Below are 16,361 nucleotides of genomic sequence, written 5' to 3'. Positions count from 1 at the left end.
CGAAGGAGACCTAACAACTCAAGAGTAGCTGCTTCGCGAATGAATCTACTACCGGATCGGAATCGCGACCCGCTGAGAAGATCCGGCGAGAAACTCAGCGAGCTGATTCATGGGTTAGGTTGCACGGCGAACTCTTTGTCGAGTTCGACGAGTACGGTTACCGAGATCCCTAAGCCTGCTCCTAGAGCTGAAGGCGTCTAGTGCAAAGGTTATTGGATCTGATGGATCCGTAAGGACGTGTCTAGGGCGTCGACGGTGACTGGCTCCTGCATGATCAGGATTCGGGGAGTAGTCAGCGGCGGCTACGATAAGGCGATTATCATGACGCATAGCCTTATCGAAGTACCGTTCCGACGCTGACTTCATGTACTTCTGTATAGATTCGAGGCCCAGGTCGTCGTGTAGGTCAACGTTCCTCACGAACCACGGAGCTCCGACGGCTAACCTGCAAAAGCGGGATTGTAGAGATTGAAGGGTGTCTATGTGTGTGCGGGCCGCGTGAGCGAACACCACACTCGCGTAAGTCATGACGGGCCTTATGCAAGTTTTGTAAAGTGTCACCTTGTTCCGAAGGGACATTTTACTCCGCTTACAGATCATGGGGTAGAGTCTACCGAGAATAAACGCGGCACGGTCACGGACTGATTTTATATGCGGGCGGAATGTCATCGATGCATCCAGGGTAACGCCCAGGTACTTGACCTTCCTGGCCCAGGGTATGGATTGACTAAAGAGAGTAATCGGGGGTGTGAGATTCCTCCTCCTAATACGGGAGGAAATCCGTGTGGAGCTTCTCCTCTGAAATAGCACCGCAGTACTTTTCGCTGGGTTGATGTCTATGCGCCATTTTCGGAACCACTGTCCTAGGGCTAGGGCTGCGCTCTGAAGCTTCTTCGCGATTAGGGACTTGTTTCTACTGGAATAGTAAACAGTCGTGTCGTCGGCGAATAAAGCTAAATGGGTCGGCGGCGACCGGGGAATATCGTTAACGAATAAGCTAAATAGGAGGGGTGAAAGGACAGAGCCTTGCGGGACTACAGCTGTGAGAGGTCGTGGGGAGGAGCGGGTTCCCTCGACTCGATATCGAAAAGAGCGGTTCGACAAGAAGTCCCGTATGATGAGCACGAGACTATCCGGCACACCCATGTTGAATAGTTTGAAAATCAAACCGTTGTGCCAGACTTTGTCGAACGCTTTTGCGACGTCGAAGAAGAGAGCTCCCGTGTATAACGGTTTTGGTCGATTAAGCCCCACAAGAATGTGCTCCGTGAGGCGGTGCACCTGTTGAACGCATGAGTGATTTGTACGGAATCCGAATTGTTCATCGATGAGAATGCCCTTGGATGAGACGAAGTCTCTGAGGCGTTTGTAGAGCAGACGCTCATACAGTTTGCCTAGAGACACGAGGAGGCTAATCGGGCGGTAGCTCGTCGGATGATTTTTTGGTTTACCGGGTTTATGTATGCCGATAATGTCCGCTTCTTTCCACACCGCGGGAAAGATACAGTTCGCCATAGCGGCATTGAAAATAGATGCCAACATCACGATGAGTTGGACGGGTAGAAGTTGAATAACGCGGTTGGATATACCGTCGGAACCGGGAGCCTTGCGAGGACGTAGGTCTTTGATCAAGTCTTTAACTTCCATCGGGGTGACGGGTGGTAACGCATCCGAGGGTGGCAAGGAGACTCTGCGTTCTACCTCACTGTCTACTAATTCTACATGAACAGGGTCCACGGATTGAGTGCTGGGCGTGCACTGGGTTTGCAATGTATCGGCCAGCAACTCTGCTTTTTCGTCATCATCAAACGCCGCGAGTCGGCCTGAGGGGCCTACGAGGGGGGGCATAGTTACTACCGTATCCGATTTGAGAGTACGAGCTAAGCGGTAGTAAGACCTTTGGGAGGGCGCGAGTCCTTCTAAGAAATCAGACCATCTGGCATCTCGGACTTCGGCGATGCGAGACTTTACGTCGCGTTGTAGGGCACGCATTCGAATACGATTTTCCGCGGTAGGATACCTGTCGTAGGCGCGTATCGAGGCGTTCTTAGCTCTAAGGAGTTCCCTAATATCATCGGACAATTTGAAGCGGTGAAGGAAGTCCTCCGCTACAACTTGTTTCGATGATCTATCTAATGTTGAGGTGATGTGTGACGTTAAGATGTCTATGGCTTCAGCGGTATCCTGAGGAGACGGGGTAGAGTCCGGGTTAAACTGGAGCGATGGTGGATCAGATTCAGCCAGGCTGATGCCCAGCGTGTGCCAATCCACCACAGTCCTCGTGACGGGAACGGAGTCGGGAGCGCGACCGAGCTTCATAACGACGGGACGGTGGTCTGAATCTAACTCTGAAACTACTTCGATCGAGTGTAAGCTCAGAGTTACGTTTTTAATAACGCTATGTCGAGTATATCCGGGCGATGCGCGATATTTAGCGGGTAGTGAGTCGGTGTTAGCGGAGCGACGATATCGAAGGCGAGATCATCGACTAACGCGTCAAGCCGCCTGCCATTCGGGGTTGTGGTGTGTGAGTTCCACCTGATGTGTTTACAATTTAGGTCGCCCGCCAGAATGACAGAGCTCCCCATGCCGAGCAGCGCCTCGATATCACTGCTTAGAACGATCTTATCCGGTGGAAGATAAACGGACGCGATAACGATCGGCGCGTGTCCCGTCAGTGAGATTCGGCACACTGATGCTTCGATATTAGCGAGCGCGGGAGGATCGAGCGGGACGCAATGCAGGGCTCTTCTATAGTAAATGACGGTACCACCACCACGAGCAGAGAGCCTGTCGTTCCTGACCATGTTATAGTTCGCGATTTTAGGGTCACGGCGCGCGGGCTTAAGTAGGGTCTCCTGCACTAAAAAGATATCAATTTGATGGTCACGCAAAAAGTCAGAAACCTGATCACGTTGATTTGCGAGACCGTAAGCGTTAAAAAATCCTATCGTTACGGATAGGGGCTTTATTCTACTTATATACGCCATTGATTACCGGCGGAGTGAGGGGAGGACGTACGTATTTAATGACGCGTATACGTCGGCGTACTCTTGCACAACGGCGATAAAGTGTTGTGCAGTGGAGGCAGCGCGAATGGCGTCGCCCAAAGCGTTAACGCGCTCAAAGTTGATCGACTGAAAGAAGTCGATCGCTAAAGCGAGATTGTCGGACGCGGTCGGAGGGCAAGTCGCGGGAGAGGGACGAGTTGCGGGGGCGGGACGAATCGCGGAGGAGGGAGTTGTAACCGTGTTCGTGTACGGCAGCGGTTTCGCCCAAGCCGAGACACTGGGCACCGGCGCCGGAACGAACGCTGGCTTAGCCTGCGACACAGAGGGTGCCGAGGCTTTGATGTCTGGGCCGGAAGCTCGGAGGCGGTTTTGGCGGGCGACGCGGCGATTTATTTTCGGGGCTCGGGGGCATCCGCGGTAATTTGCGGGGTGACCCTGTGTACGACACAGGACGCAGCTAGGCGGTTCCGTCGCGGTTTTTTGATCGCGAGTGCAGAGGGCCGTGGCGTGATCTCCTAAACACTTGACGCATCGGGGGCGCGCGTGACAGTTACGGGAAGAATGCCCGTATAATTGGCAGTTATGGCACTGGCTAGGTGTGCCTTTCTTGTGTGGGGTTTCGACGGCGATTCCGGAAAGGCTACAGACCGTTCGGATGTTGAATATTTGCTTACCCTCGGGGGTAGGCTGGAGGGCGACGAGAACCATGTTATATGGCTCCCTTCCGCGACCTGTGTGCATGCGGTGTACGGAGTTAACCGGTAGGCCTTGTTCGAGAAGGTCGGCCTTGACTAGCTCGGCATCCAACTCTTTAGGGATGCCACGTATGACGGCACGGAGTTCGCGCTCCTCCTGGAGCGTATACGTGTGGAAACTTATACGCTCCTTACGGAGGTAAGAAGAGAGGGCCCTATGGTCGTCGGGTGTTCGAACCTTAATTTGAATGCCGTTCGCGAGGTTACGGGCATTCGTGAAGTTGATATTTTTGGCCTTAAGGGCCAGGGAAACTCGATCCCAAGCTGCCTTCTCTTGGAGGATTACCGGGGGAGGGGTCTGGGTTTTATTTTGTGCCACCGGACACGGCGACGGAGTGGCACGGGCTGGAGGCGCAACGGGAGTCTGAGGGCGGGGGCGCGACGCGTTCGCGGCTTTGCTAATTTTAGCGGCCGCGGGAGCTCGAGACTCCGCGGCACGCTTCTTACCCTTTTGTACCAGGGTGAATCCATCCGTCGATGAAGCGGGAGCGAGGTCGACCTCCATCTCCGAGTCAGAGTCGGAGGACGAGGAGGCGGGCGCAGGTGACCTACGAGCAGGTGTTTTGGAGGGCACGACGGAGGCTGCGGATGATCGCGCTGCTGGAACGGTGGCCACGGCGGACGACGCAGCAGTTTTACTCGCCAGTATAGGCGACGCGGGAACGGCAGGCACGACGGAGGCTGCGGTGCTCGATGCAGAAGATTTGCACGCAGGTACAGGCGACGCAGGAGCAGCGAGCTCAGCGGAGTCCACGAGAGGGCTCGCGGTGTGATCGGCCTTGAAGGCCAGAAACTCTGAGGCGAGCTGTGGGTGGCGAAGTCGGAGGAATTCCGCGAATACAGCGTCCATGATCGCTGAGTGCCCAGGTGGGGCGGCCCCGGGTCTTGAAAACACTCGCCTTGCGGCGAGGCCCCAACTTCTCGGACCTGAGCGGTTCTATTGAACACAGGTGGCGATGCGGCACGATTACTACAGGACAAAGAAAAAACACAACAAAACGGAAATAACAAAAAGAAACAGAACAATTAAACACTTCCAGGAAAACAGTTTGTCGGCAGATGTACCACGAACACAGAAACAACAAAAGGAAACAAAACAAATAAAAACTTCCAGGAAGAGCACTTAGTCGGCAGATGTACCACGAACACAGGCCGCGCGAACAATGGCCGGGCTAACAAAAGCCGGGCGAACAAAGACCGGGCGATCGAGTGGTCGATGAGCACGTCCGCACGTGACGGGTGCCTCTATCGGAATGAGGTAGGACCTCTTGCGAGTCCGCACGTATAGGTACCACCACCCTGCCTATTTCTGCTGTGAAGCAGTAATGCGTTTCGATTTGAAGGGCGGGGCAGCCGTTATAACTATACTGAGACCTTAAAAATCATATCTCAAGGTGATGGCGGCATTTACGTTGTAGATGTCTATGGGCTCCAGTAGCCACTTAAGACCAGGTGGGCTGCGAGCTCGTCCAGAGAAGAGGCTACAGGTTCAAATGCATTGAAATAAAAAAATCTGTCTATATTTTAAATATACTTTTTTATATCTACAGTACCTAAACACAAATAGTCATTTTATATTATTACATGAGATTATAAAAAAAAAATGTACCTCTGAAAACTATACTTTTGCTTCAATATCGATAATAATAGTTACTAGTGGTCCCGGAGCAGTCAAAATTCGACTATAATTAATTGAAATTATAAGTTTGAACATCATTAAGGTTCTATTATCAAAGACTATTACTTTATTTACAGTTTTCGCCAAAACCACACCATAGACAAATAATATTAAAGATAAACAATATTAACCTATTCTCAATTTGACCACAGACTTTATGCAGTAACAAAAGTTTGACAATAAACGAAGTTTGACAATACTGGTGGTAGGACCTCTTGTGAGTCCGCACGGGAGGTACCACCGCCCCGCCTATTTCTGCCGTGAAGCAGTAATGCGTTTCGGTTTGAAGGGTGGGGCAGCCGTTGTAACTATACTGAGACCTTAGAACTATATCTCAAGGTGGGTGGCGCATTTACGTTGTAGATGTCTATGGGCTCCAGTAACCACTTAACACCAGGTGGGCTGTGAGCTCGTCCACACATCTAAGCAATAAAAAAAAAAGAGCATATAATTATATGCGTGTGCGTCAAATACACGGTGTGTTCGTAATGGTTTTTTTTATTGATTTAATGTATTACTAAAGCATAATTATAAAAAAAATTAGTATTCTGCACTCCTTCTCTATATTCTCTATAAGTGTGGGAAATTTCATACTTCTCTGTCCGTGGATATTTCGTAAAAAGGGATAAAGTTTTTGCTTCACGTATTAATATATAGATGATGTCATACTACTGATACTATACAATGTTTTTGCAACTACGCTCGGCCGACTCGTTAGCTCAGTAGGTTAGAGCGCCGATATAAAAATTATCTTGATCATCGGAGGGCGGAGGTTCAAATCCTTCACGAGTCAGTTTTTATTTTTGTATCTACAGTGGTTTTTACGGATGTCCGTTATAACTACTGAACCATGCATCCGATTGACTTGAAACTTGGTATCCATGTAGAAAATACATGTACTTAATGGATAGGCTAATATTTATATGAGTGTTGGACTCCTTACACCAGTTGCGGGGCCGTTAATGATGAGAATATTTTCGGAGGGTGAGAAATAATAATGTTAATTTTAAATGCCCAGCGAAGCGGACGGGTACAGCTAGTATTTTATAAATTGTTTTTTTTAATTTTACCTCTTTTTAAATATTTCAACATAATTATTACAAAGTTAAACACATTCGATTAACTTGAAAATTTGAACATATATTAAGTGTAAATGATAATTTTTATATAATCATCATTCTCCTGCCCTTCTCCCAGTTACCTGGGGCGGCGCTACATGTTTTCTCCTTCCATACTCCTCTATCATATACCATTTCTTCGCTCACTCCCCTCTTACACATATCGTCTTTCACGCATATACTTAGTCTGGCCATAAATACTGTTACAATTAAAAATAAACAAAATATTACATTTGAATTTGGAATCTGTCGTTTTTTATATGATTGCTCATTGAGTTTTCTCATTTTGGCGCCAATACATTGTACAATATTTTGCGACATTAAAATGTAGTGGGGTGATAAAGAGAACCGAATCGCTGTGGTTGCATTACACAAAGTAAGTATGGAGTCAAATGCAATTTATAAAACTCTCCACACGCTTGGTATTAGTAAAATGTTTGTGTACCGGGCTATTAATAGGTGCAATGAGACCTCCTCTGCTTGTGACAGAAAAAGGTCTGGCCGTCCACATAGTGTTCGTGCGAAAAAGGTGGTCAAAGCAGTAAGGGAAAGAATTCGAAGAAATCCTGTCCGAAAGCAAAAGATTTTATCTCGGGAGATGAAGATAGCACCTAGAACCATGTCGCGTATTTTAAAAGATGACTTAGGACTTGCAACCTATGCAATAGCTTAATAAATACTTTTATTGCATCTGGTAATTAAAGTTTTTACACTACATAATTTGGACTAATGTTTGAATAGTTATGACTATAAGCAACCGGGTGCGTGATATCAGGAGAGATGAAGATAGACATTTCAATAAGATCAATAATAAATTACAGCTCCCGAAGCGAAGCGCGGGGCAGGTCGCTAGTAGGATATAATATATACGTGACCTAAACGCTGTTGTTGATAGAGTCCTGTGAGCCTGCACTGCTCACAAAAGCATCTGTCTATCACCACCCCGCCTGTTTCTCTCGCGAAACATTAATGCGTTTCGATTTCCGGCAACCACTTAACACTAGGTGAACGTTGGCTAATAAATAATAAATAATAAAACATTTATTTCAGAAAAAATCCATAAAATAATAATAATACAATAGTCAGCACACAAACAGTTCAACAATACAAATAGAAAATGAACAATATACTAAATCAATTAATTAAACATACAAAGGAAATGAATTAGAAACACAGTGCAACAAAAAACCCGCTAATCAGTGCAACAAAAAACTTTTTTTTATTGCTTAGGTGTATGGACGAGCTCACAGCCCACCTGATTTGAAGTGGTTACTGGAGCCCATAGACATCTACAGCGTAAATGCGCCACGCACCTCGAGATATAAGTTCTAAGGTCTCAAGTGTAGTTACAACGGCTAGCCCACCCTTCGAAACGAAACGCATTACTGCTTCACAGCGGAAATAGGCGGGGTGGTGGTACCTACCCGTGCGGACTCACAAGAGGTCCTACCACCAGTGATTACGCGAATTATAATTTTGCGGGTTTCATTTTTTTTACACGATGTTATTCCTTCACCGTGTAAGTCAATCGTGAACATTTGTTGAGTACGTATTTCATTAGAAAAATTGGTACCCGCCTGCGGGATTCGAACACCGGTGCATCGCTACATACGAATGCACCAGACGTTTTTATCCTTTAGTCCACGACGACTTCAAAAGCGTATGGGGAGTATTAAAAATTGCATTTGGCTCCATACCTACTTTGTGTAATGCAATCACAGCGATTCGGTTCTCTTTATTACCCCACTCCATTTTAATATCGCAAAATATTGTACAATGTATTGGCGCCAAAACGAGAAAACTCAATGAGCAATAATATAAAAATGACAGATTCCAAATTCAAATGTAATATTTTGTTTATTTTTAATTGTAACAGTATTTATGGCCAGACTAAGTATAGAGGGGGGATGTTATTCCTTCACCGTAGAAGTCAATCGTGAACAATTGTAAAGTATGTATTTCATTACTAGATACGATTGCACCGGACGTCTTATCCTTTAGGCCACGATGACTTAAATAGTATATAAGCATTTCGTATTGGTTTGTACAGCTTCAGACGACGACGAAGAAAGCGAAGTGCTAAGACCCAAGTCTCAAGATAGATGTCTCGTCGGTCGAGTGCCCAGACCGGCTGGGGCGAAGCCCGGTCGTGGCGGAGGCGTCGCTATCGTTGTCAAGAGGAACGTTAGCGTGAGTTTGTTTAGTTTCCGTCAGTAAACGTTGCCTGTAACTACACAGCGTGATTGGCGTCATAGAGCGAAAGTTGAATAGGTTTGAACTTTTTTTACTGGTGGTAGGACCTCTTGTGAGTCCGCACGGGTAGGTACCACCACCCCGCCTATTTCTGCCGTGAAGCAGTAATGCGTTTCGGTTTGAAGGGTGGGGCAGCCGTTGTAACTATACTTGAGAACTTAGAACTTATATCTCAAGGTGGGTGGTGAATTTCTCAGTAGGACCTCTCCTACCACCAGTAAAAGTAGTTAAACCGAAGAAAACTTTACCAAGTTAAAGTATCTTTATAGCTGGTTTGTAATTTACAAACTTGAGCATAAGGCAAAAGCTAGGCACCGTATTTCATGAAACTTTTTGTGTTCGAAAGTGTCCCCTACATTCCAACTGTTAAAGTCGAGAATACACATAATATCCCGAACTTGGAGCATTGGTAAGGCGTTAACGACTCCGAAGAGAGCTGTTAGGATTTGAAATACATTGAACTAATAATACGAGTGTGCTCAATGCTTTGGAAGTGGTGTTTTATAGAAACTACTAGCTGATCCGGCAGATTTCGTAGTGCCTCAATCGATAAATAAAAGACCTAAGCTTTTGTATAAAATAAATTTAAAACAAACAAAAGAAATCCGTCCGACGGTGGACACTTCAAAGGAAAAACAAAATTTATATTTTTATTTAATTCCAAGCATTTCTGGACTTCCACAAATAATTTACAGACGCGAAATAAGCGATAACTACGAACTATTTAAATTAGAAAATTTGGTTGTTGCAAATTGTAGGACACAGACTGCGGATGGAAACGAGATGAAGCGGCAGTTCTGCAGTATAGGCACAGTACCTTATGTAGTCCTTACTGCAGGCTCGTACCGATAGGCGATGAGAAACACCAACAATTTGACTTATTTTCATACAAATTCAACAGAGACACGAAGCGCGAGCGCGGTAGTTCAGCCATTACATTTTCTTCTCCAGTCGATGTCTCCACACGATTTCGCTCGCACGCGTCGGTAGGTAAAGTGCAGGAGAGGGATGGGACAGGATTTGCAAATACCAAATTAATGTTGCTATCTTTCGAAACCAAAAACTGACAGTTATAAACCAGCACAACCATAATTTAAGACCAAAATTAGCCAAATCGGTCCAGCCATTCTCGGGTTTTAGCGAGACTAACGAACAGCAATTCATTTATATATATATAGATTAAAATTTGTTTCACTTTTATTTTTTCTCTTACATATTCGCTGGTAGCCTAAGGGGCTATTCCAGCTACGCGCGGACGGGTAGGTGAGCTATCGGGCTCAACTTGAGAGAATTTGCTAACACTAGCAAGAGCAGTGCTTCTATTAACTACCACCGGGTCGGAATCGCGACCCACTGAGAAGATCCGACGAGAAACTCGGTGGGCTGTGTTTATGGGCTAGTTCGCTCGTTGAACTCTTCTTCGTAATTAACGAGTTCGACGAGGACGGTGACCGGTGCTTGAGGAGCCTTAAAGCACACTGAAAGTGGATTCAGGGGATCAGACGAGACATAATTCGGGCGATGGCGACTTTTGGTTCGGATAAATTTGTTTCACAATACTTATTGTAAAACTGGCATCGCTCACATTTCAACTGATTTGGTCATCACGGGGTCATGAGAATATCAGTATTTCAGTTATAATATTAAACAAGTTCTTAAAACCCAGTACATTGCCCATGTCGGGTTCCACTGAGGTTAGAAATGCGGAACAGGCGTCAAATAGCGTCACTAATCCGGACCTTATAGTTGATTTGATGTCAAAACATGCAGTTGCCTACGTATCCAAATCTCGTGTACATTTCGTACATCAATGTTTCGAGTTTCAACTGATTCCCGATATTATAGAGCGAGTTCAGTTCATTTTTCTTCCGAAAAGTCTCCCAACAGGCCTCCCTCCTCTTTGGGTCTTTGATGTACATTCTGCGATTCTGTCTCTCGAGGATCTCTATTTAGACGAAAAATCTTATCGCGTTTATTAATAAATATGATGTGACCTTGGGATGCTCACGTTGTTCGTTTATTGCACTCGTACTCCATCATTCAGATCTTGTAGCAACTGGCGAGAAACCCGAATCGAATTCAAACCTTTTTGTCAATTAATAAAGGCACGATGAAGTTACAAGCTCTTTAAGTGGGTTGAAGACTAAATGTTGATAGTTTTTAATGTGGTATATCCAGAGCTAGGCCCAATGGATGTGGTAAAGGCGGATGGAGGAGATTGACCCCACCGAGAAGGATGCCAAAGACCGGGCAAAGTGGATTAAGTAGGAAAGCGGACTCTAGCACTAGACCGGGTAAACGCTAAGAAGAAGAAGTTTTAGTGGTTGTATTGTTAGCTTCAGACGGGTTCTTGAGTAGAGTCAGCGCACTTGTTATCGTAACTTGGGATGGTCCTCGGCTAGGTGGTGCGTTGACTTGCGAAGGGTGGCTGGAGGGATGAGGAGATCCGAAGATAGAGCTCAGTGGACGATTGGGCCGCTGCTAATGATAATGATTGTTAGCTTTGTTTTCGCTCGCGTCTTTGGATAATCTATTTCAAATGACGAAAAAAGACCTGCATTCAATGCCTTTCGTGGTGGATCTTTTTAGGAAATCTAGCGATTTTCAGTTCAGATCTTCAGTTTTTGGTTTAAGCGGAAAACTACATGCATACGATGCTTCAACAAGAAACGTCATTGTTGATTTAATTGATCAGATCGAACAGATCGCCGTAGGAATATCGATTCTTGTCTAAAACAACGAAATCTTCGAGTCGATCCGAAATCGATTCACGATAAAATCGATTTCGAGAAGATTTAAAAAATCGATTTCATTATTGCTTCAGTTGTTGTTTATGAAGGAGAACTACAGACATACGAAGAATCAACAAAAAACGTTACATATGAATGAATCACTTTAGCAGGGCGTAAATTATCCTAAATAATGGTAGCACCGGCCAAACAAAAACTCATTTTTCATCATCAACAACGACTGTTTATTTATTGAGAGAAAACGAATGGAACTGAAGCAATCGATTGAATTTGTGATTAATTTGAATAAAAATATCGATTAATGTAAAGGGTATTTGTGTATCGAACTGTTTTTTTTTGTACTCATTCGGACGTACTATTTCTGAAGTAGGTATGTCTGCGACCACCAATCAACAAAGCACCATAGTACGATGATAAATAAGACGGTTTTCGCTCAACATAATTAATGTCCACAATAAATCACTATAAAGATCATAATATTGTGCGAATGTGAAACTGGACGTGTTCCAGAAATTGACGTCATAATGCTAGTTGATTAGAGCTTATTTTTGATTGCAACGACACGACTCGTTAGCTCAGTAGGTTAGAGCGCCGATATAAAAATTATCTTGACCATCGGAGGGCGGAGGTTCAAATCCTTCACGAGTCAATTTTTTTTTCTCTTTATTTTGAGGTATTTTTGAAACTAGAGAAGATCGACTTTGGCTCTGCTATGGGTATCATAAAATAGTACCACATGCTGAAACTACTCGCGCGCCATCTGTCGTACGTTGATGGTACTATATCTTCCTTGAAGAATCAGCAACTTTACTGAAAGTGAATTTAAATGGATACACGACTTTTTAGATTTTGACGGATTTTTGGGAACGGTTGGCTGAAAGAGCTCATGGTCCATCTGTAGCTACCGGAGCCCATAGATATAGTCCGCACGAGTAGGTAACACCACCCGGCCTATTTCTGCCGTGAACCAGTGATGCGTTTCGCTTTGAAGGGTGGGGCAGCCGTTGTAACTATACTGAGACCTTAGAACTCATATCTCAAGGTAGGTGGCAGCATTTACGTTGTAGATGTCTATGGGCTCCGGTAACCACTAAACATCAGGTGGGCCGTGAGCGCGTTCACACACATAGGCAATAAAAAAAATAAAAAAAAATATTGAGACCTTAGAACTTATATCTCAAGGTGGGTGGCGCATTTACGTTGTAGATGTCTATGGGCTCCAGTAACCGCTTTACACCCGTCGAACTCTTCGTCGTAATTAATGGGTTCGACGAGGACGGTGACCGGTGCTTGAGGAGTCCTAAAAGCACCGAAAGTTGATCCAGGGGATCAGACAAGACATAATTCGGGCGATGGCGGCTTTGCGTTGCTCCGTCGCCTGGGTCGGATAAATTTGTTTCACAATAGTTATTGTAAAACTGTCATCGCTCACATTGCAACTGATTTGGTCATCAAGGGGTCATGAGAATATCAATATTTCAGTTAAACGAATCCTTAAAACCCAGTACATTGTCAATGTCGGGTTCCACTGAGGTTAGAAATGCGGAGAAGGCGTCAAATGGCGTCACTAATCCGAACCTTATGGTTGATTTGATGTCAAAACATGCAGTTGCCTACGTATCCAAATCTCGTGTACATTTCGTACATCAATGTTTCGAGTTTCAACTGATTCCCGATATTTTAGAGCGAGTTCAGTTCATTTTTCTTCCGAAAAGTCTCCCAGCAGGCTTCCCTCCTCTTTGGGTCTTTGATGTACATTCTGCGATTCGGTCCTTCGAGGATCTCTATTTAGACGAAGAATCTTATGGCGTTTATTAATAAATAGGGTGTTACCACAGGATGTTCACGTTGTTCTTCGTTTATTGCACTTGTACTCCATCATTGAGATTTGTAGCAACTGGCGATGTCGTGGCGTGCAACCTCTTTGGCAGGACATAAGACCTACAACGACTAGACACAGACTAAGACAGAGACTTGACAAATTCAAAAATAAAGAGGGAAATGGAATGAGTGCGTGCGTGACTAACAGCAGACAGTACTTTTTTTGACTTACTAAAAGACGGACACGAACCAGACGACAAGGAACGAATTGACCGTTCTCATAAGTACATAAAATACATGACAAAACGAACGAAGCGACCGTTCAAATGGTCCTTCGACCGTTCAGGCGAGTAACGCGAATCGAATCCAAACCTTTTTGTCTTAATTATTATAGGCATCATGAAGTTATATCTCTAACTTTTTATGTGGGTTGCAGATTTAAGGTTGACATTTGATGGCATAATTTGTAAATTTTTTAATAGTTTTTAATGTGGTATATCCAAGAAACGCTGGTTGGATGTGGTAAAGGCCGATATGGAGGACAATAACCTCACTCAGAAGGATGCCAAAGACCGGGCAAAGTGGAGAAATTTAAGTAGGAAAATCTGAGAAATCGCACTCTGACATTAGACCGCGTAAAAGCTAAGAAGAGGTTTTTAATGTGGTTGTATTGTTAGCTTCAGACGGGTTCTTGAGTAGAGTCAGCGCACTTGTTATCGTAACTTGGGATGCTCCTCGACTAGGCGGTGCGATGATTTGCGACTTGGGGCTGGAGGGATGAGAAGATCCGAAGATAGGGCTCAGTGGACGATTGGGCCGCTGCTAATGATAATGATTGTTAGCTTTGTTTTCGCTCGCGTCTTTGGATAATCGATTTCAAAGGACGAAAAAAGACCTGCATTCAATGCCTTTCATGGTGGATCTTTTTAGGAAATCTAGCGATTTTCAGTTCAGATCTTCAGTTTTTGGTTTAAGCGGAAAACTACATACACACGGTGCTTCAACAAGAAACGTCATTGTTGATTTAATTGATGCTATGAGCAAAACAGATCGCCGTAGGAATATCGATTCTTGTCTAAAACGATAGATCTTCGTGTCGATCCGAATCGATTCACGACAAAACCGATTTCGAGGAGAATTAAAAAAAATCGATTTCATTATTGCTTCATTGTTGTTTATGAGGAGAACTACAGACAAACGAAGAATCAACAAAAAACGTTACATATGAATCACTTTAGTAGGGCGTAAATGATCCTAACCTTTGGTAACACCGGCCAAACAAAAACTCATTTTTCATCATCAACAACGACTGTTTATTTATTGAGAGAAGGCGAAGGGAACTGAAGCAATCGATTGAATTTGTGATTAATTTGAATAAAAATATCGATTAATGTAAAGGGTATTTATGTATCGAACTGTTTTTTTGTACTCATTCGGACGTATTATTTCTGAAGTAGGTATGTCTGCGACCACCGATCAACAAAGCACCATAGTACGATGATAAATAAGACGGTTTTCGCTCAACATAATTAATGTCCACAATAATTCACTATAAAGATCATAATATTGTGCGAACGTGAAACTGGACGTGTTCCAGAAATTGACGTCATAATACTAGTTGATTAGAGCTTATTTTTGATTGCAACGACACGACTCGTTAGCTCAGTAGGTTAGAGCGCCGATATAAAAATTATCTTGACCATCGGAGGGCGGAGGTTCAAATCCTTCACGAGTCAATTTTTTTTATTTTTTATTTTGAGGTATTTTGGGAACTAGAGAAGATTGGCTATGGCTCTGCTGTGGGTATCATAAAACAGTACCATATGCTGAAACTACTAGCGCGCCAACTGTCGTACGTTGATAATGTTCACGATTGACTGAACCGTTGACTGAACTGAACTGATTCATCGTAGGGTGAAGGAATAACATCGTGTAATAAAAATCAAACCCGCAAAATTATAATTTGCGTAATAACTGGTGTTAGGACCTCTTGTGAGTCCGCGCGGGTGGGTACCGCCACCATGCCTATTTCTGCCGTGAAGCAGTAATGCGTTTCGGTTTGAAGGGTGGGGCAGCCGTTGTAACTATACTTGAGACCTTAGAACTTATATCTCAAGCTAGGTGGCAGCATTTACGTTGTAGAAGTCTACGGGCTCCGGTAACCACTAAACATCAGGTGGGCCGTGAGCTTGTCCAGACACCTAAGCAATAAATAAATAAAAGTTCTAACGTGAATGCCGCCCCCATTTTAGGACTTGAGGTCATTGTCTGAATTGCGTGACATAACGGTGGCCTCACACATATTAGTCGGCTTCACAGATCATACTTGTTTCTATGATCTGTGGTCGGCTTGCTTCCGTAACGGGCATAACAGTAGTGACCATTCGGAGTGCCTTAGGAACATAATGTACCTACTACCAATAAACACGGATAAAACGGAAGCATAGGCTGTAGCCACTGACTTCAGAAAATCAACTTTAGCGTTCCATACACCTTTTTTTTTTTTTTTTTTTTTTTTTCGGGTAGAGGGCCGAACCTCCTACGAGGTCCCCGCGCAAAAGGGGCGCGCGGGGTATGTGAGACTCTACGATCTGCATGGTGTTGTGAGCAGACCGCGGGACCAAGGATTTTAGGGCCCACCCACTAAACGACTCCTCTGCACTCTACACCTGCCCACGGCATCCTATCACTAAAATTTTCCATATTCCCGCAAGTAGAACAAACCTCCTCAGATATTCCCCTCTATCAAAGATTTGTAATGAATATAACCAAATATTATTATGTGCATTAATTGACGGCATCGACTTTTTTAACGACACGTGTCCTGGTCTCAAGAACAAACTAGTATCCAAATTCATTTGTTTATAATTGATTTTTTTTTTATTCCTTAGATGGGTGGACGAGCTCACAGCCCACCTGGTGTTAAGTGGTTACTGGAGCCCATAGACATCCACAACGTAAATGCGCCACCCACC

At 44.6% G+C, this 16,361-nt stretch overlaps 1 protein-coding gene across 1 annotated transcript in view; it reads left to right on the top strand.

Moving 5' to 3' along the window:
- Positions 1-16,361, top strand: part of LOC114247851 (uncharacterized) — a 30,279-nt gene that overhangs the window by 1,985 nt on the left and 11,933 nt on the right. Inside the window, exon 3 of the mRNA XM_028180919.2 lies at positions 8,613-8,752. Coding sequence (XP_028036720.1) covers positions 8,613-8,752 — 140 coding nt within the window. The remainder of the gene's footprint in view (positions 1-8,612; positions 8,753-16,361) is intronic.

This window comes from Bombyx mandarina, chromosome 20, assembly GCF_030267445.1.
Source record: "Bombyx mandarina strain Sakado chromosome 20, ASM3026744v2".
In the NCBI taxonomy this organism is placed as follows: domain Eukaryota; kingdom Metazoa; phylum Arthropoda; class Insecta; order Lepidoptera; family Bombycidae; genus Bombyx; species Bombyx mandarina.
Note: the sequence above shows the minus strand (reverse complement) of the source record. Positions and strands in the feature narration are given on the sequence as shown.